Below are 20,815 nucleotides of genomic sequence, written 5' to 3'. Positions count from 1 at the left end.
ACAGCATCTGCTGCTGTAAAGCAGATAAGTTTAACGATCCAGTGACTTTGAGAAGCCAAGGAAAAGTGTAGGTTGTAAGATAAGACGGCAGATCTGGGGACTCCTTGGGTGATGGGATCAGGGGAAGTGGGAGGGATCCTTATTTGGGTAACTATTACTGTAGGATGGTTGGAACCATCCAAAGATTATAATTTAGATAATACTTTTGGATGGTTCCGATTGCCTGGTGGAAGTTTGTATTTTCTGGGCAATTTTTACCTAGGCCTTCTGGGGAGGGGGAGGGGGGGGGGGGGGGGGGGGGTTCTCCAGCACCACTTTACGGCACATGGAAATTCACAGATTGGGAGCAGCAAGTAATTTTTGTAATATATTCAGGACAGTCTGCCAAGGGCCATTCTAGATTTAGGAATGAGTAACAAACCAAAATTAAAGTACTATTAAGGGACCATTTTGCAGTTAGTAACTCCAATATAATTAAATTGAATATTGAGTTTGAGGGAGAGATGGGAGACAAACCATTGTTTTAAATTTAAGTTTGACAAATTTTAAAGGACTCTGAAATTAATTAACTATGCTAAACTGAGCTGAACTTCTAATGGATTTGTCTTCAAAGTATTTGGTCCAAAGCAATTTGTAAAAGGCAAAAGCTTTATTTTGTATGGTTACACCATCATGGTTAAAATATAAAGTAAGATACAGTATCAAGTTAAAAGGCTTGCGAATTATACTGAAAAGTAGAAATATTGCAAATTGGGAGAGCTATAAACAGCAAAAGAGTGCAAGAAAATAATAAATGCAAAAAATTAGAATTTTGTTATCTGCAAGAGGTATTAAGGGTTTTTACAAGTATATTAAAATAGAAAGCACAGGAAAATCTTGGGCCTGTTCTAGAAAGGTGCAGGCAGTGATAAGAGTTGAGTTGTTAAATGAGCATTTTGCATCTGTTTTGCTCGCAGAGGAAGGCAACAAAATACAAGCAGTACAATGAAACTTAATACAAGTTTCTCTCCACAACTTATTCTTAAGTCTAAAAAATATTATGAAGAAAATAATGGGGTTTAAGATAGTCAAATCTCTAGGCCATGGTGGTTTCTACCCAGTGAATTAAAAGTAAATGTGAAAAAATTGCTTTGTCATAATTTTCCAATGCTCTTTTGCTTCAGGGATTGTGTCCTTGGACTGGAAAGTTGTAAATGTTACTCCATTGTTTAAAATGAGAGGAAGAAACCAATTAATACACATAATATGTTACGTGGGCATTATGGCTTGTTTTCTGTTCCTGGTGTAACAGTTTCTATAATTATAGGTTAGCAATGACTCATTGTTACCCCAGTAAGCAGTAGGAAAAATTGCTGTTTTTAACAATATTGTTATTTGTTCTGTCAGCTGCTCTTCAGTGCGGCTGCATTGATGATGATGATGTTGTTGTTAGTGACATTTGTGCGTGGATTTATACAGTTGGTAGCCATGTAAACTGAGTGTGAAAATGTCTGGACAGGGAGAAAGATTTCAGCAATGAAGAGATGATCAGACTTTATAGGAAATGTGGGCTGGCAGTCAGTCTGTGCATTCATATAGCTCCTTTCATGAAATTGTAATACTCATTAAAATCAATTTTGTGCTTTTGAAATCTAGACTTTGTTATAATATAGTGAAATGATAAAAGCAGGAAGTTCTTAGGGAGTGGGAAGTGGCCCCCTGACAGTAACTATTCAGTAGGACGCGGTATAAAGGAAGAAATAATGGGAGTTTGTCAGAAAGGTGTGGTGATAATCATGGGGGATTTTCATCTACATCTGGACTGGAAAAATCAGATGGGCAAAGGTAGCCTAGCTGAGGAATTCATAGAATGTTTCTTAGAGCAGCATGTTCTGGTGCCAACCAGGTATTATACCTGGTATTGTGCAAAGAGATAGGATTAACTAACGACCTCATAATAAAGCACTCCCCAGGAAGCAACAATTGTAATATGATTGAATTTTGCATTCAGTTTGAGGGAGAGAAGAGTGGGTCTAAGGCTACTATTATAAACTTATAGGAGGCCATTTATGAGGGCATGAAAGCAGAGCTAGCTAAAGTGTACTGCCAAATTCAGCTGAATTCAATAGAGATGCAGCGGCAGACATTTCAGAATACATAGATTAGATGCATTCCAACGAGAGAGAAAAATTCCAAGGGGAGGACCCCAATCCATGGTTAACTAACAATGTTCGTATCTTGAGGAAAAAGCATATAATTGCGCAAAGCTAAGTAGCAGCCCAGAAGATTGAACAGAATATTAAAAACAGCAACGAATGACTAAAAGATTGAGGTAGGAAAAATTAGTACGAAACTAAGCCAGTTAGAAATATAAAGACAGATAGTTTAAAAAGAAAAGATTTCAAATGAACGTTGGTCCTACAGAACATGAGTCTAGAGAATTAATAATGGAAAATGAGATGATGGGTAAATCAAGCCAGTATTTTGCCTTGGTGTTGATACTGGAGCTTGCAAATAACATCCCGGAAGTAGTTGTAAATCAGGAAATGGAAGGGAGAGAGGAAATCATAAAATTATAAACTCCAGGGAAGTAGTGCTAAGCAAATTGTTGGAGCTGCAGGATGGACTTCATCCTAGGATCTTAAAAGAAATGGCTGGTAAGATAGTTGATACATTGGTTTTAATTTATTCCATAGACTCTGAAGATTCCATTAGATTGGAAAATAGCGAACTTGACTCATTTATTCAAAAAGGGAGGGAGACAGGAAGCAGCAGGTCCGCCAACTTAACATCTATCAGAGGGAAAATGTTAGAAGCTGTTACCAAGAGGTTATAGCAAGGTATTTAGATATATTCAGGGTAATCAAGCAGAGTCAGCATGGTTTTGTGAGACTAAAATCATGTTTAACCAATTTATTGGAATTTTGTTAATAAGTAGCATATGGTGTGGATAAAAGCAACTGGTAGATGGACTGTATTTGGATTTTCAGAAGGCATTTGATAAGGTGCCACATGAAAGGTTGTTGTGAAAAATGAAAGCACATACTAGCATGGATGGAAGATTGGCTAGTTAACAGGCAACAGTCGGCATTAATGGGTCATCTTTTGGTTGGCATGATGGAACAAATGGTGTGCTACAGGGATCAGTGCTGTGAAGAGGACACAAGGATGCTACAAAGAGGGATAGATAGCTTAAGGGGGTGGGAAAAGATCTGGCAAATAGAATATAACATGGGAAAATGTGAAATTATCCATTTTGGCAGGAAAAATGAAAAATAAAAGTTATCTAAATGGTGAGAGATTGTGGAGCTCCAAAGTCCAGAGGGATCAGGGTATCCTAGAGCATGAGTCGCAAAAAGGCTGGTATGCAGGTACAGCAAGTACAGTTATTAGGAAAACTAATAGAATGTTATTATTTATTGCGAGAATTGAATACAAAAGGAAGGAGGTTATGCTTCAGTTGTACAGGGCACTGGTGAGACCACATCTGGAGTATAGTGTTTGGCATTGGTCTCATTTAAGGAAGGATGCAAATGTGTTTGAAATAGTTCAGAGAAAGTTTACTAGACTAATAGCTGGAATGGGTAGGTTGTGTTATGATGAAAGGTTGAACAGTTAAGCTTCCAACCGCTGGAATTCAGAAGAGTAAGAGTTGACTTGATTGAAACAAAAGATCCTGATAGATCTTGACAGGGTGGATCTGAAGAGGATGCTTCCGGTTGTGGGAGAATTTAGAACTTAGAGGTGACTGTTTAAAAATAAGAGGTCACCCATTTAAGGCTAAGGTGAGAATTTTTTTCTGAGGTTTGCAAGCCTTTGGAATTCTTCTTCAAATGGAAATAGAAGCAGAGACTTTGAATATTTTAAAGGTAGAGCTAAATAGATTCTTCATTGGGGTTGATGGGAATGTGGAATTGAGGCCACAATTTGATCAGCCATGACCTTATTGAATGTTGAAGTAGACTCGAAGGACTATGGACCTACTCTTGTATGTTCATACGTAATCTGGCAGCTAATTCGGGCACAGCAAGCCTTGCAAAGAGATCATTTACTGTATGATCTGATTTACTGACTTTAGTTGGGAACAGTGATAAATATCAGACAGAGTCACCTGCCTGAACAATACATTCATCGCTGGAGTGGGGCTAAAATTGATACGTTCTGACTCTGGTGAGAGTACTGTGCCAAGGTGAAATTCGACGGTGCGAACAGTGCTTAATGCTTACACCATATTTTCATGTTTTTGGCAAGAATGAGCTTGTTGCAGCTAGCTTCACTCCTGTACAAAAACTACACACAATCAAAGAAACTGTTTCACATCCTACTACTGGCTGAAGAACTCTTCCACCACGTTCTCTTTTTTTATTCGGTGGGAAACCAGATTTTTCTGTTCATTCACCTGTAGTCACCAAGGTTAAATTGATGATGTGTTGGTCTGCTATCTCTAGCCTCCTAAAGGTGTGTATTTGTTTTTTTCATGCTCCGCATTCCTTCCCAAGGACTAAGGTGCTTTTGTTCCCCTTCTAATATATAAATACAGACTTGAGGGGTAGTATTTGTGATTTGTACATTTGCAAGTCATAAAGTTATTGTGGGCTCTAATTTAAATAAATCAAAGTTTGATCAAGGTTATCAGTATGAAGGACTTTTTAAGTAATGTGCGTGTTTGCTTTGTGGCTCAACATTGGGGTTTGATTTTATGACACTGTTTTTGCATGCAATTTGCTCACTTCCAAAAACAATAATTACATTAAAAATATTTGGAAGGTGAAAGAAATAGGATGAATGCTTTGGCTGCTGCTGGCTAACTTGCCTAACCAAAACTAATACATCTTAGTTTCAGTAACACTGAAATGTAGCATCTCTTCAGTTTTACTTCTGTTTTTCTTATGCCCTTGGCTTTTTATAAATGTATACCTGTTACAATTTAAGTTCACCCTTTGGGGCAGCACAGTGGTTAGCACTGCTGCCTCTCAGTGCCAGGGACCCAGGTTCAATTCCGGTCTCGGGTCATTGTCTGTGTGCAGTTTGCACATTCTCCCTGTGTCTGCGTGGGTTTCCTCTGGGTGCTCTGGTTTCCTCCCACACTCCAAAGATGTTCGAGTAAGGTTGATTGGCCATGCAAAATTGACCCCAACGTCAGGGTAAATATGTGGGGTGTGGGAGTGGAACTTGGGTGGAATTGTGGTCGGTGCAGACTCGATGGGCTGAGTGGTCTCCTTCTGCACTGTAGGGATTCTATGAACATTTGTAGGTGAAAGAATTCATCTTCATGCACGTTCAGTTTAAGAATGAGCTCCTTCCTCAAAATAGGTATGCAATTATACAAGAGAAAATCTCCAAACATGCTCTATCCTTAACCAAAAGATCAAGCCAAAATTAAATTTAGTTCAGTTGATGAGGTATTACTGTGCATGCATTGTGCACCATAAATTAGTTTCAATCTCGACGCTTTTAGTTTTCACAACTACCTGAATTTTTGTAAAATACTGTATCGTGCATCATGAACTGCCAGACCCACTGGCTGATGATATCACTGTCCTCCAATAGCTGGCTAGACTGCAAGGTGTTTACCCTTCATCTGCTAGCCCTCCAGCTGGGCTCTGGTTTCTTGTTGACCGTGCTCTTTCTCAGCTAGTTCACTGTCTCCAGGTTAACACCCTGGACCATGCCTCAATCTTGGTCCATTGCACAGCCGCGCTTTCTAAATGGTGCAGGCCACATGAGTAATTGGAATGGATATGCATGGTGTTGGTGGAGGTGCCAGGCTGGCGCCTACTACCAAGTCCCACTGTGCTCTGTATCGTGATGTGAAGATGCCGGCGTTGGACTGGGGTAAGCACAGTAAGAAGTCTCACAACACCAGGTTAAAGTCCAACAGGTTTATTTGGTACCACAAGCTTTCAGAGCGCTGCTCCTTCATCATCAGGTAAGTGGGAGTTCTGTTCACAAACAGGGCATATAAAGACACAAACTCAATTTACAAAATAATGGTTGGAATGCGAGTCTTTACAGGTAATCAAGTCTTAAAGGTACAGACAATGAGAGTGGAGAGAGGGTTAAGCACAGGTCAAAGAGATGTGTATTGTCTCCAGCCAGGACAGCTAGTGAGATTTTGCAAGCCCAGGCAAGTCGTGGGGGTTACAGATAGTGAGACATAAACCCAAGATCCCGGTTGAGGTCGTCCTCATGTGTGCGGAACTTGGCTATCCATTTCTGCTCAGCGATTCTGCGTTATTGTGTGTCGTGAAGGCCGCCTTGGAGAACGCTTACCTGAAGATCAGAGACTGAATGCCCGTGACTGCTGAAGTGTTCCCCAACAGGAAGAGAACGCTCCTGCCTGGTGATTGTCGAGCGGTATTCGTTCATCCATTGTCGTAGCATCTGGATGGTCTCCCCAATGTACCATGCCTCGGGACATCCTTTCCTGCAGCGTATCAGGTAGACAATGTTGACCGAGTTGCAAGAGTATGTACTGTGTACCTGGTGGATGGTATTCTCACGTGAGATGATGGCATCTGTGTTGATGATCCAGCATGTCTTGCAGAGGTTGCCATGGCTGGGTTGTGTGGTGCCGTGGTCACTGTTCTGAAGGCTGGGTAGTTTGCTGCAGACAATAATCTGAGGGTGTGCGGTTGTTTGAAGGCAAGAAGTGGGGGTGTGGGGATGGCCTTGGCTTGATGTTTGTCTTCATCGATGACATGTTGAAGGCTCCGGAGAAGATGTCGTAGCTTCTCCGCTCCGGGGAGGTACTGGACGACAAAGGGTACTCTGTCCACCGTGTCCCGTGTTTGTCTTCTGAGGAGGTCGGTGCGGTTTTTCACTGTGGCGCATCGGATCTGTCGGTCAATGAGTCGAGCGCCCTATCCTGTTCTTATGAGGGTATCTTTCAGTGTCTGTAGGTGTCTGTTGCGATTCTCCTCATCTAAGCAGATCCTGTGTATGCGGAGGGCTTGTCCGTAGGGGATGGCTTCTTTAACGTGTTTAGGATGGAAGCTGGAGAAGTGGAGCATCGTGAGGTTATTCGTGGGCTTGCAGTACAGTGAAGTGCTGAGGTGACCGTATGTATGTACATGTCGACTCGACATGTATGCCCAAGCCATCAGGAGGTGCGTCAATGCCAGATTCATCAGCCGCACTCGCACAAGACAGCCCCGAACGTACTTGCATACGGGTTCATGCTCCTAGTATTGTGCTGTATTCCATTTGTAAATGAAACTTTGTTAACTGACATTTTCGATTAACTGGCACCACTCATTTCCTGCATTCTATTGAGTAGTCGTCATTTTACACGCTCTTTCATTTTGTTTCATTACTTTCTTTGCACTTAGTTTCAATTTGATTTTCTTTCTTTGTCTTTTTTCTCTTTCCACTTTATCTTCAGGCTGTCTCCTTCCATCTTCTTTATCTCTTTCAATGAATAAGTCTGTCATTTTGCTTTGTGTTCTGGCTTTTTTGCCCATGCCCCAGTTTTCATGCTCACTCATGTCTGTCTGTCTCTCCTTGCACATTTTTAAAAGCATGGAAAGATTTATGAGAGAGAATGAGGCCAATCTCTCCATCATGCTCATGCTGGCCATAAAAGAGCTATCCAGTAACGATTTAATACTGTTAACTCCATCTTCATGTTTCATGTCTATTTATTAGGCTGTTGAATAATTTACTACTTCTTTACCTTCTGATTTGGTTTCACCAATGTTAGTTCCCTTTATCACTTGTATCTGGTGAGCATTTGACATTCTTTGTCTTCCAGATTGTTTCTGAAATAGAGAACATGCGTCATAGAATAATTGAAGTTCGTCAAGAAATGTATAATCATAATGAGAACGAAGTTAGTCGCCGATGGACTTTTGAGGAAGGAGTAAGTTTTAAAAGGCACTTCAGTGCGGAAATTCTAAAGACACAAACCCTGTAGTGTGATATTTATATAAACGATTTATAATTGCACAGTATAACCGTGAACTTGAGGCAAACTATGCAATAGTTGATCTATTTTGGACTTGCAAGGGCCCAACTTTTCCAATTTCTCGAAGTGAAGTTCCTCATCCTTGGTGCCATCCTGGTAAGCCATCCCTGTAAACTCTCAAAGGCTGTCATATCCTTCCTATATGATGAAGGATCATCCAAACTCAACGTTGGCTCTATTCTCTCCCCACAAATGCTGTCAGACCTGCTGAGATTTTCCCGTATTTTCTGTTTTTGATATCCTTCCTAAAGTATGATGCCTAGAATTGTACACAATACTCCATTTGAGGTCTAACCAATTTTATAAAGGTTTAGCATGACATCCTTGTTTAAGCTGATGTATTCAATATTCCATTTACAGAGCCAATATCCCATATAGCTTCTCAACTTGACCTGCCACTTTCAAAAATAGGTGGATATGTGTCCTCAGCTGCTCCTATCCTTGCACTGACTCAAATTAGGGTAATTTAGGTTTTACGGGGTCTCCATATTGTTCCTCACTGTGCATAACTTATCATTGTCTGCATTAAATTACACCTGCCATGTATCTCTGTTCTCCTGAAATCTACTAACCTGTTCAATGTTTACTATGTTCCAAATGTTATATGATAAATTTGAAAATTATACTCCAGTGTTGCTGAAAAAAGAGATGCTATTGAAGCTTTTCATCTTGCATTCATCAGGACTGACAAAAGAATGCCAAATTTCAGAGAATGATCATTTATGATGCATAAGGAAAAGGGGTATTTGGCTGGCTAGTCAGAAATTTGATTGATTAATTTGAATAAGCACCCCACATAAGCTCAGTAAAAACAATCACTCGAGAATTGATCTACGAGGGTGCAGAGGTGGCTAAAGGCCAGAAGGTGAAAAGAAGCTCCTTGCATTGGATAGAATGATACGCTATAGATATTGGTTTTGGGACCCATTCTTGGGTTATTTTTAAATGATCTGGACCTAGGAACTGAGGGAGAGATTGTGGAAAAACTAGCTGGGAGGATAGATAACTAGTAGATGTAAATTAAAATAAAAATGTTTATTAATTTATTTTAGATGCATAGGGAAAGCATTGCACCTTAAACTGTAAGATTTTTAAATTATGTGCAGATGCATCCAGCATTAGAGATAGCAATGCAAGTAAATAACGGCGTTACAAAAAGCAGAAACCTTGGTTTTGTATCTGAAGATATGGAGTAGAAAACCCTAGAACTAATGTTGATCTAGTCGAAAAGCTTATTCTACTGTTGAGAATAGTGTATTAATTCACTTTTTTTACATTGATTTTTTTCAAATTGACCAGCAGTTTGAATTCAACTGTAAATAAAGAATCTATTTCAGAACCCAAGGATGTCCACAGTACTTTATGATTAATGAGAAGTATTTCTGAAATGTTGTCACTTTCAATGCAGGGAACACACCAGTCAGTTGGCCACAAACAACATAGAGGTCATCTGTTTTGAGCATTGACAGAGGAATAAATATTGGCCAAGACATTTCCCCATCTTGAACAACACTGTCGGATTCTTTACCTTGAGCAGTATTGTAGGATCCTTTACTTTGATCTGAGAGGGCATTGTAGCCTTAATTTACTATCCCATCTGAAAGACTGTACCTCCAACAGTGCGGCACTTGCTGAGCATTGCAGCTTAGTTTCTCAAGTGGCGCATGAAACCACAACCTTCAAACTCTTAAGCAAATGCTACCACCAAACCAAGGCTGATGCATTAACTTGCAAAGTCCTGAAATTTTTTTGATGCAACAGATAATTTGATCCAAATGGCAAACTTAAGACCACTTCATAATAATATGAAAGCGGTGGAAAAGGTGCAGCATAGAATTATCAGGGATGCATGGTGAATTACAATTGTGAAAAATATGTTGTAGATTCAGGTTTTGTTTCACCAGAGCTATGAATGTTAAAATGGTATCTGTAGATGTCTTCAAAATTATGTTCTGATAGAATAAATAACATGTTTCCCTTTTCCATTCATCAGCAAGATACGAACAAGAATAAATGTATTGGAGCTATTAGGAAAAAAATCTACTGGATGTAGAATTCTCTGTCTCAAACAATTAACTACCCATAAATTATTTTTAAAGGGATTAGATAATATTCAGGGAATTATTAAATTAGATAGAAAATGATCAAGAAGGTGGGATTAGACTTCTGTAGAGGAAAATACATTGGATTTGATATGCTGAATGGTCTTCTGTGGTGCAGGAGCATTTATGTTTAATTTTTTTCATGTAGAAAAACAAGGTCTATATTTATGTTGGTATGTTTTTTGTAATTTATTTGCTTCCTATGATAGATTAAACGACCATACTTCCATGTGAAGCCATTGGAAAAAGTACAGCTAAAAAACTGGAAAGATTATCTTGACTTTGAGATAGAAAATGGAACCCTTGAACGTGTGATGGTTTTGTTTGAGAGGTGCCTTGTTGCTTGTGCCCTTTATGAAGACTTCTGGATAAAGGCAAGTAATTACATTAGAATCTCAAGGATTACATTTTTAAACTTGGTATGTACAGAATAAAAACCTGAATCGACAGGTTATACTATTTTATTTGGCTCATAGCATTAGACTGTAATAAGGCTTAAAAATAATCTTCAAGGTTGGCCTGAAAGCTATGACCATAGTTAATGTTGGTCTGAACACTGAAATGAAGTTTGATTTGATCTCAGCATTTTTGGGTTTCCTCAAAGGCTAAGGTTGCCAGGGTGTTAAATATATTTAGTGTAATTGAGATTACCATGGATTGCATCATTCTCTCCTTTAAGCATTGGTAAAATCATTAACTTGAGGTCATTCAAGTTACAATTTGTATCGCATTTGCCTCAAAGGTACAAAAGATTGTCTTCCTTTCCAAAACTTGACCTGAGCAATGAAATTAAATCAGATGAACTGTATCAGCTGAACATCCAGTGCTATCATTTACTTGTATCCTATTGTTCAAAAACATTTAATGTTCTATTCCAGATGGGCAGTTGGTGAAGAATAGTACTGGAGCCAATCTTTACTTGGTGTTAGAGTCAAACATTATAAACATACTTCACCTAACTCAACCGCATGCCTGTTTTAGGAATTTTCTCTTTTTCTCAAGTGAATTAATGTTGTTTATGTATTTAAAATTACAGTATGCTAAATTCATGGAAGGCCATAGTAATGAAGGTGTGCGACATGTATACAGCAGAGCATGTACAGTTCATCTCGCAAAGAAACCCATGGTACACTTACTTTGGGCAGCTTTTGAGGAACAGCAAGGTAAGCTCCTATTAATCATCTAAATAAATCAGTCTACTGCTTAATTGCATTTGATATAAATCCTTGTGATGACGTAGGGTGGTGGTGAGTTGATGTAGATTTGTGAAGACTTGGTAAAGTGGAGCTAACAACACTTGATGGCAGTTATTGGACATAATTATAACAGTCATTGTATATGAAATACTTATGTTTGTTTTGACTTCATAATTTCTGTTTCAGGGAACATTAATGAAGCACGAAGAATCCTGAAAACACTCGAAGGATCTGTACCTGGGTTAGCCATGGTCCGTTTAAGACGAGTGAGCCTCGAACGCCGCCATGGAAATATAGATGAAGCAGGGTTTCTGCTACAAGATTCTATTAAAAACAGTAAAACGCCAAGTGAAGCATCTTTCTATGCAGTGAAGTTGGCTCGCCTTTTATTCAAAGTAGAGAAGAGCCTTCCTAGGGCTAGGAAGGTTTTAGTGGAAGCAATAGACTTTGATAAGGTATGGTGGAAATTATTTCAAATATAAATGCCAGCATTAAAACAGTGATTTCTGGGAACCAAGTTTGTAAAGCAGAGAAGCATATTTCAGTTCTCGAGTTATCAAGGAGTAGCCTGTTCTACCTTTTAACATTCTGTCATATATTTTAACCATTCTACATTAAGATGGAGTGGTAATGTTGATTTTAATGAACTTTTTAATTGTGAGCCAGAGTTGCTTTAGATCACATGGTCCATAAGCTTCTTTACCAAATCCATGTGAAAAATACTGATAAATAATTTGTCATACAGAATCACTTTCAAAAGCAGCTGTGTATATTCCATTTCTCTTGCTGATTGAACTATGCTTTATATTCTATGAGGCTGCTTCGTCAGTAGAGAAAGTAAGTGGCGACAAAAAACATGAAACACTGCATGCAACATTCTTTCTGAAAGTTAATACAATTAGTTCTGAACTGTTATATAATGGAACAATAGTAATCGATCCAGTGTTTAAAATGAAGTAATCAGTTGGATTATTCTCCTCTTTATCAATTTCTGCTGTTCTGCCCTCCCCCATATTAAAATTTCCTCCCCTCCAGTTCAGTGAGGAAGATGATGTACATTTTAAACCCAGCAGGGTTGGTCTTGGCGTTTTTGGATTGTTAAATACAACATTGAATTGTTAGTGGAGTATCAAATGCATTCACAATGTTTAAACCCTATGGAACTTTAATATCATCCCAACCTGAAGTTGCATGCCTGATATTGAGGAAGCAGTTAATCTTTAACCAGTTCCACAAGAAAATAAACTGTTGAATCTTTTTCGAATTGCCAATATTTTTCAGAAGTTTGTGTACTGTATATAGTCTTGAGTATTGTACTCAGTGCAGTTTCAATTTCCTTATTAACAAGTCACAAGATTGCAACTGTCATATTTACATTTTTAAAATGTTGTAAATATGATGTGCAACTTTAACTCTGAGAATGAGACGTTTTGTTTTTAATAGTAGTTTATAGTTCGCAAAATTGATTCCTGAAGAGACTTGTACCATGCAAAGTTTAGAATCTATTGGTGGCTAGGTGAGGCAACATCTATTAAGTACTGGTTAAAAATGTTATGTTTAGTAAAATGCTTCTGTGCAATATTTCTATATGAATCTGTCTTTTCATGAACAGCTTTATAGGCAATTAAAACCAACTATTTTACCTGAACTTTCACTTTCATCATTGCTGTGTATTTTCAGATTATCTTCTACAGTAATTTGACCCACTGGAACAGCTTTAATGGCTTTATTCTACTACCATATACCATGCTGTATACAGCTGGGTATGTTCTCTTACTCCCATCCTGTGACAAACAAAATTGTCACCAATTCAGGATATGTGTTTTCTAAAAAAATGCTGATTTTTATTTTCCCTCCCATTCTCCAGGCTGTCTAAGATGAGTGCAACTCCTCCAAGGAAGCCCAAGTGCACATTGTTGTCGAGACTGGGAATCTGACTTGGGAGCTCACCAATTAAATGTAGTCAGTTAGTTTCTATGAAATGACTAAAATATTGCCATCTTTTTACTAGGTAGTATTATTGGGATTGTAAACATTTGAATGATGATAGTGTTGATCTGTTTTGTGATTTTAGGAAAGCACCAAGCTATATCTGAATCTGTTGGAACTTGAATATAATTCTGATCTCCAGCTGAATGAGGAAAACATTCTAAATGCTTTTGACAAAGCAATAAGTAGCTTGATGCCAATAGAAACAAGGATAGCCTTCTCCCAGCGAAAAGTTGAATTTTTGGAGGACTTTGGTTCTGATGTGAAAAGGTGAACTTTATTTGGTGTTTTGACAGCATGGGACTAATAATTATGAAAAAAGAGTTCAATAATTCCAGATTTGCTTGCTTGGTGAGAAATGGGTGGAAGCAGCAACAAATAACAGTCGAAGTTTACAAGTCGAAAGTGCTGGAAAAACTCAGCAGGTCTTGCAGCATCTGTGGAAAGGAACAAAGTTAACATTTTGAGCCCAATATGACTGACTCTTCATCAGTCGAGATTTGTCATTTTTTAAAAACATTTCTGGAATTTTGGGCCTCATTGTTGACTTTGTCTTCAAATTGAATGTTTCTTATTTATAAATACAAGTGGAATTTTTCATCCACTTTCTCTGTTAATTAAGTAGAGCAACACTATATGGAATCTGCTGCATGTGTCTATGCACTATATAGTGGAACCTGGTTAAAATAAACATTTATAGGAAGACATACCAGTGGTGTGCTGTTTGTGATTTAGAATTAAGATTTACCTTTTTAAAAATTGCTATTTTGCTTTAACATATTTTGTATTGTTGATATATTTTGAATTTTGTATGGAACAGGTGTAGAACACTATTTTTGCCTATCAGTGGATTCAGTTCCAAACATATACATTCAGGTTTGCAATAACCAAAATAAATCTGGTTTCAGATTATTTAATCCAGTACAAAGCATGCTTCTGAAGAGTGAAAATCAGGAATATTATGCAAATGTGCCTTAAACACTCATTCAGCTTTCAGACCCCACTCGTGTCGAGTTGGGCTGCTCTTCCCCTCCAGTTTTAGATCAAGGGCTAATCTATATCAATTAGTGCAGAAAGAGGTATTGAATTAATTATCGGAGAAATCCATGATTATCGTAACCTGGCAAGTTGTGATATTGAAATCAATAAATCTGGTTGTTTTTGGGATAACAACAGGCAAGGAATGACCATGAAATTTGCCAGAATGTCATTAGTGAACCTAGTTGGGTTTTTAATGTGTTTTGGGAAAGAAACCTGTTAGCCCAATAAATCCAAGATTGTGCTAACTGTTGATGTCCTTGTAGTACATAGGAAAATGTAATAAATTGCATCTTTTTAAGATTCATTATAGGATATGGGTGTCACTGGCTAGGCCAGCATTTATTGTCCATCTCTAATTCACCTTCAGAAGGTGATGGTGTGCTGCCTCCTTGAACCACTGCAGTCCCTGCAGTGCAGAAAGAGACCACTCAGCGCATCAAGACTGCACTGACTCTCCTCTGACAAAGCATCTTTTCCCAGGCCCTATCCCCATAACCTCTCGAATCCCAACCTACCCATCTTGAGACACTAAGGCGCAATTTAGCATGACCAATCCATCTAACCTGTACAACTTTGGGAAGAAACCGGAGTACCCGGATGAAATCCACGCAGAAACTAGGAGGATGTGCAAACTCCACACAGACAATGGTGCAGGTACACCCACAGTGTAGTTGGGGGGCGGGGAATTCCAGAATTTTGACCCAGCGGCAGTGAATGAATGGTGATAGATTTCCAAGTCAGGAGGGTGAGTAGCTTGGAGGGAAACCTCCAAGTGGTGATGTTCTCAGGTATCTGCTGCCCTTGTCCTTCTAGGTTGTAATGGTCATGTGTTTGGAAGGTGCTGCCTAAGAAACCTTGGTGAGTTCTTGCAATGTGTCTTGTGGATAGTAGAATGTTTGTGGAAGGGATAGCAATCAAGCAGGCTGGAAAATCTCTGCAGGTCTGACAGCATCTGTGGGGAGAGAATAGAGCCAACATTTCGAGTCTAGATGACCCTTCGTCAGAGTTCTGGCTCTATTCTCTCCCCACAAATTTTCCAGCATTTTTTGTCTTTGTTTCAGATTCCAGCAGCCGCAGTATTTTGCTTTTATCAAGCAGGCTGATTTGTCTTGGATCTTTTTTGGTTCATTTTTGAATCTTTGGTTTTAGATGAGTCATGGTGTAGACATCAGTATCTAGGAGAAATGGAAGAGATTCAAACTGTTCTGAAATCTAATTGAATGGAACCACTTGTTAGCATCTAAAGTTTAAATTCTGTGCTGTTTCCAAATCCCAACAAAATAGTATATGTCATATTAAAATAATTCAAGCTAAGTGAAGCTGGAGAATTTTGAATGTTTATTTGGTAACTAATAAAGTGTAATTTTTGGCACCCATATTGATGTGTGCAATTTCACTATGTTATGCAACCCATGTTTATTTGCAGTAAATGATGAGTTGGGTTGTTGTCATATCAGCTGGGATGAAATGTGTGCATTTTGGTATTTTGATGGCAAAATAATTTATCTAATGAGCATTAAATGTGGTTGCTGAAAGATGCAAAAACATTTTGAAGTCAACATTAACTACCAAGCAACCAGTTTGTTTAATTCTTTCTGTCTCGGATTACTTTAATTCATTTTAATGAAACAGCACCAACAGTAGCATTTATCTTTGTTTCAAATGTATGAGCTCATGTAATAATTCGTTCAAAAAATACATGGAAATATTTTCAAAAGCTTTGGAAATTGCCATTAATTCCGTTCTATATCCTAGACTCATCGTGGCTTATGATGATCATCAAAAACTGTTGAAAGAGCAGGAGTCATCGAAAAGAAAGGCAGAAGATGGGCAAGTAGTTTGTTTTTTAAGAGTTTCTACTGAAAGTTTTACATTTTACCACAAATAACATCAGATTCCCTACACCCAGTCCAGTACAGAGTAATCATTCCACATAAACATGCAGAAAAGACCAGCGAATATTCATGCAAATGGATCAAATTATCAACTATTGCAATCGTTGTAATTGGAGCCTCCTCTCTTATGGATAAAGAAAGGATAACAGAAAGAATGGGGGATGTTAGAATAACTGAATAAAACAACAAGCACATGATCCCATAGTGCATGTCCTCCTCCACAGGGTAACAGGGTCAGAGCTACACAATATGTGGGGATCCCTTATGGGGTAATATGCAACCAACCTAACTAAACATCCCAAGATCTCCAAGCAATAAAAGGATAACTGAGTAAAAAGGGGAACACCAGAATACTGCCATAGGTGCAAGACATGCCTGTGGCAGTGTACACACTCATATACAGGAACCAGTAAGCCAAGGATTCATACACCTCACCTAGGCTTGCAACACAACAAATCTTCCTCCACCAAGGAAACCCTAACAGTAAGGAGAAGAATCATCAAGACAACCATAAACAGAGTATCTTGGCGAGAGAAACAACTCTTCTTCTGACAAGATAAAAGACTCTAACAAATCAGTGCCTATATCAGCACCCCACCTACTTGGATAAAGAAAGGAAACCCCGAAGAGAGAGGAGCATCAGCATTTTCTAATAGATGCCAGACGTGAGGACCCTCCACGGGAGCCCAAACCTCAAAGTGGACAGATTGGAAGTCTCCATATAAGACCACTTGGGGGAGGTGACCTACTCCTCCAGCCAGCGTAATTTCCAACTGAAGAACATTGAACTGAAGCATCCAGACTTGCCCCACAGGCAAAAGGATACTTCATCCCCAGTGTAACCAAGTCTCAAGAAGGAGAGCAGTCCAGAAGAACCCAAAAGGGGACTTTTAGGGCAATCTACTCGCCTACCCAACATACCTTCGACTTGACCCAGATAAACACAACCACTACTGCCCTAATCTCAATGCACACCAGAACAAGGGCCAACAAGCCAAGAATACTCGCATCACTCTTATACACATTGAATAAAGCAAAGTAGCCATGCCCCTAGGCACGCCAGAACTGCCATTTAGGTCCCGCGATCAATGAGATTCAGCCCATTTCCCCTCATCAGAGAAACCCAACAAAGGACAATATGCCCACCATGCATTCAATGAACCAAGTAATTAAGGAACCACTGTCACAACCTGCACACCTAAGTCAAAATAGAAGACCAACCTAACAGGGCTAGATATTCAAGGATTTTGGGGGAGGGGTTGGTTTCCTCACAACTAGAACGTAAGGCCATTCTAACCATCTCTATATCAAACCATCTGTCACCCGGCTGTGACGCTACTCACTTTGACTAAAAAAAAAATGAAGGGTAAAAGTTGTACTCCCTCAGTGTAAATGCAAGAAGTACATAGAAAAACATTTACACAGGTAAATAATGCCACACAACTCGAGCAACTCAGCGTGCTCCTCAATGGAAAGGAGACCTACAAACAATTAGACAACAGCCACCCTCGCTATTTCAGCAGAGCACGCTGGTGGACGAATACCATCAAAAAGAAAGAAATAGACAATCCTAATTTTTGCAGGATAGCAAGTGACAAATGCTTCTGTGCTCATATATCTTGCAGCCTTGTCAGGATGAAAGGCAATATCTCAAAAACAGGAGCATAATCACAAGGAGACAAAGTTCAAGATTAATGATGATTGGCAGGATATTATGAACATCCACAGCGCTTGAAAAGTCCAAATCCATGACAGGATCATCAAGCAACATTCAGGATCCATCCAGAATTTCACCAAAATACATGTCTGCCATGTTGTCATCCCGAATTCTCAGTAAAGAAAAACCTAGGCCAGGCAGGCGGCAAAGACCCAATCCAGCTGTCCCTAATCCTTCTTGATGAACACTGAGGACAAGATAACGAAAGACCAATGGTCAGAGTCTTTGCCTGACCCCACCACTTGAAGACTGAATACAATGTTGCCCTATTCAACTTGAGACACCCAGCCCTCCAATCGAGATTGTGAAAGCATGGCGGCCAGTTCTCAAATTCAGCCGTGAATTCATACCCAACTCCCCTTGAGAGACCGAGCGCACGGATACGCCTCCAGTTCCATCTCCTGGAATCAACCAGGATGTTCGACATACCATGCAGCAGGATTTCCAAGAACTGAAGGTGAACCCTCACTGAGGAAACTGCCCTTTCGATTGACAGGATTCTCTTTTTTGCTTCATACGTTCTCTTTAGGATACTCTCAATCCATCAATATGAGCACTAAATATCTGTGCCAAGGAGCTGAGATCATTGTCCACAACGTCACTCATAATGGTGGCCGTCATCTGGGTGCCAGCAGCTTCACCGAAACATAGGCCCACTAACCGGTGAAACCGCCACTGCGAACTGGGCACACCCAAGCTATCTCTGACTGTCCTGATCAAACAAAAATTTTCTTGACTTAACTCTGGATCTCTTCGCCAAAATTAAGCCAGGTCTTCCAGGAACCGAGTACAGAATATACAAATCCGGATTGGATAATTATGGGTTGTGTATCAGGATAGGAAAATGGATTAAAAGATGAGCCACTCCCACACCTGCATCACTTAATCCCAAGTAGTGTTTTTTAATTAATAGAAATAGCAATGGATCAATTTACTTTGGTAAAATGTTTTTCTTCCTTGTAAATTATTTATTTCCTCAATGAGTTCATTCTTTGTATCCCATTGCAAAATTGCAACTAAAGATTGTATGACCAACTAGTCCATACATAAAATAACTGTTTCATATGCTGCTGTCAAAGTGACAGGATACCAGTTCACACTTGAAGTTCCTTATATATGGTATTGGACAGTAAACAGAATCAGACCATTCCAAAAATGAGAAATCCAAGGCTACACTAATGTGGTGGCTCACAGAACATAATAACGTAAATCAAAACAGGAAATGATGGAAAAGGTCAGGTCTGGCAGCATCTGTGGAGAGAGAATTGGAGTTGATGTTTCACGTCCAATATGACTTCTTTGAAATAGTAGTACATAGAACACTACAGCGCAGTACAGGCCCTTTGGCCCTTGATGTTGCGCCGACCAGTGGAACCAATCTAAAGCCCCTCTAATCTACACTATTCCAATATCATCCATATGTTTATCCAATAACCATTTGAATACTCTTAATGTTGATGAGTCCACTACTGCTGCAGGCAGGGCATTCCACACCCTTACTACTCTCTGAGTAAAGAACCTACCTCTAACGTCTGTCCTATATCTCTCACCCCTCAATTTAAAGCTATGTCCCCTCGTGCAAGCCATCACCATCCGAGGAAAAAGGCTCTCACTATCCACCCTATCTAATCCTCTGATCATCTTGTATGCCTCTATTAAGTCACCTCTTAACCTTCTCTCTAACGAAAACAACGTCAAGCCCCTCAGCCTTTCCTCATACGATTTTCCCACCATACCAGGCAACATCCTGGTAAATCTCCTCTGCACCCTTTCCAGCACTTCCACATCTTTCCTATAATGCGGCGACCAGAACTGTACGCAATACTCCAAATGCGGCCGCACCAGAGTTTTGTACAGTTGCAGCATGACCTCCTGGCTCCGAAACTCAATCCCTCTACCAATAAAAGCTAACACACCGTATGCCTTCTTAACAACCCTATCAACCTGAGTGCCAACTTTCAGGAATCTATGCACATGGACACCCAGATCCCTCTGTTCATCCACACTACCAAGTATCTTGCCATTAGCCCAGTACTCTGTATTCCTGTTAGTCCTTCCAAAGTGAATCACCTCACACTTTTGATAGGAATGGCGAGTCACGATAACGGGTAGGACACACGTCCCACCATTATTTTACACCAGCAGGAAAACTACTTTTTGGCTCCTGCCGCATTGTCTCCCCGCCCCATCTGCCATTTAACCCATCGTGGGGTGATGGAAAAGTTCAGCCTACTGTTTTTCTGCTATCATAAATAAAAACTCACCTGATGAAGGGGCAGCACTTAGAAAGCTCCTGCTATCAAATAAACCTGTTGGACTTTAACCTGGTGTTGTGAGACTTCTTACTATAAATAAAAAGAGTTGGGAGAGAACACAAATTGCGCCTCCCAATTATTAATTCACTGAATAATGCTAGACCAACATTTATTGCCCACCCCTAATTGCGCTTGAGCGGTTCTTAAGCCATTGTGGTGTAGGCACACCCTCAGTGCTGTTAGGGAGGGAGTTATTTTCTTTCGGACATTGTAGCAGTTTATTACCACTTGAGTGGCTTGCTAGGCCATTTTAGAGGTAGTCAAGAGTCAACCACATTGCTGTGGGTCTGGAGTCACATATAAGACAGACCAGGTCAGGATGGCAGGTTTCCTTCCCTAAAATGGACATTAAGCGAATCAAATGGATTTTTACAACAATCATTTCTTGGTCATTATTACTGAGATTTTTATTAATTGAATTTAAATTCCACCAGCTGCTGGGGTGAGGTTTGACCACATGTTCCCAGAGCATTAGCCTGAACCTCTGGATTACAAGTCCAGTGACATTAGCTCTATGCCACTACTCCCCTCCTCTTTTAATGGTAAATCAATAAGTATGCAGGCTGGTGCTCATAGTTTTCTGTAAGTAGAGTCATGGGTTGTGAAGCAGGAACA

General features: G+C 39.6%; 1 protein-coding gene across 10 annotated transcripts in view; it reads left to right on the top strand.

Moving 5' to 3' along the window:
- prpf39 (PRP39 pre-mRNA processing factor 39 homolog (yeast)) overlaps positions 1–20,815 on the top strand; it is a 50,650-nt gene that overhangs the window by 22,254 nt on the left and 7,581 nt on the right. For 2 of the 10 annotated variants that reach the window (XR_013500051.1, XR_013500053.1), the window contains exons 7-14: positions 7,733–7,840; positions 10,257–10,421; positions 11,084–11,210; positions 11,430–11,698; positions 12,924–13,006; positions 13,111–13,202; positions 13,318–13,502; positions 16,029–16,103. Coding sequence is in view for 3 of the 10 variants with exons in the window: in XM_078234170.1 (XP_078090296.1) it covers positions 7,733–7,840; positions 10,257–10,421; positions 11,084–11,210; positions 11,430–11,698; positions 13,318–13,502; positions 16,029–16,103 (929 nt within the window). In the remaining 7 variants the exon portion in view is untranslated. Of the gene's footprint in view, positions 1–7,732; positions 7,841–10,256; positions 10,422–11,083; positions 11,211–11,429; positions 11,699–12,923; positions 13,007–13,110; positions 13,503–16,028; positions 16,104–20,815 lie in introns of those variants that run through there. The other 8 variants (XR_013500054.1, XR_013500056.1, XR_013500050.1 and 5 more) reach the window with 6 other exon arrangements.

Source organism: Mustelus asterias, chromosome 18, assembly GCF_964213995.1.
Source record: "Mustelus asterias chromosome 18, sMusAst1.hap1.1, whole genome shotgun sequence".
In the NCBI taxonomy this organism is placed as follows: domain Eukaryota; kingdom Metazoa; phylum Chordata; class Chondrichthyes; order Carcharhiniformes; family Triakidae; genus Mustelus; species Mustelus asterias.
The sequence above is the reverse complement of the archived record's forward strand: the minus strand, read 5'-3'. Positions and strand labels throughout refer to the sequence as shown.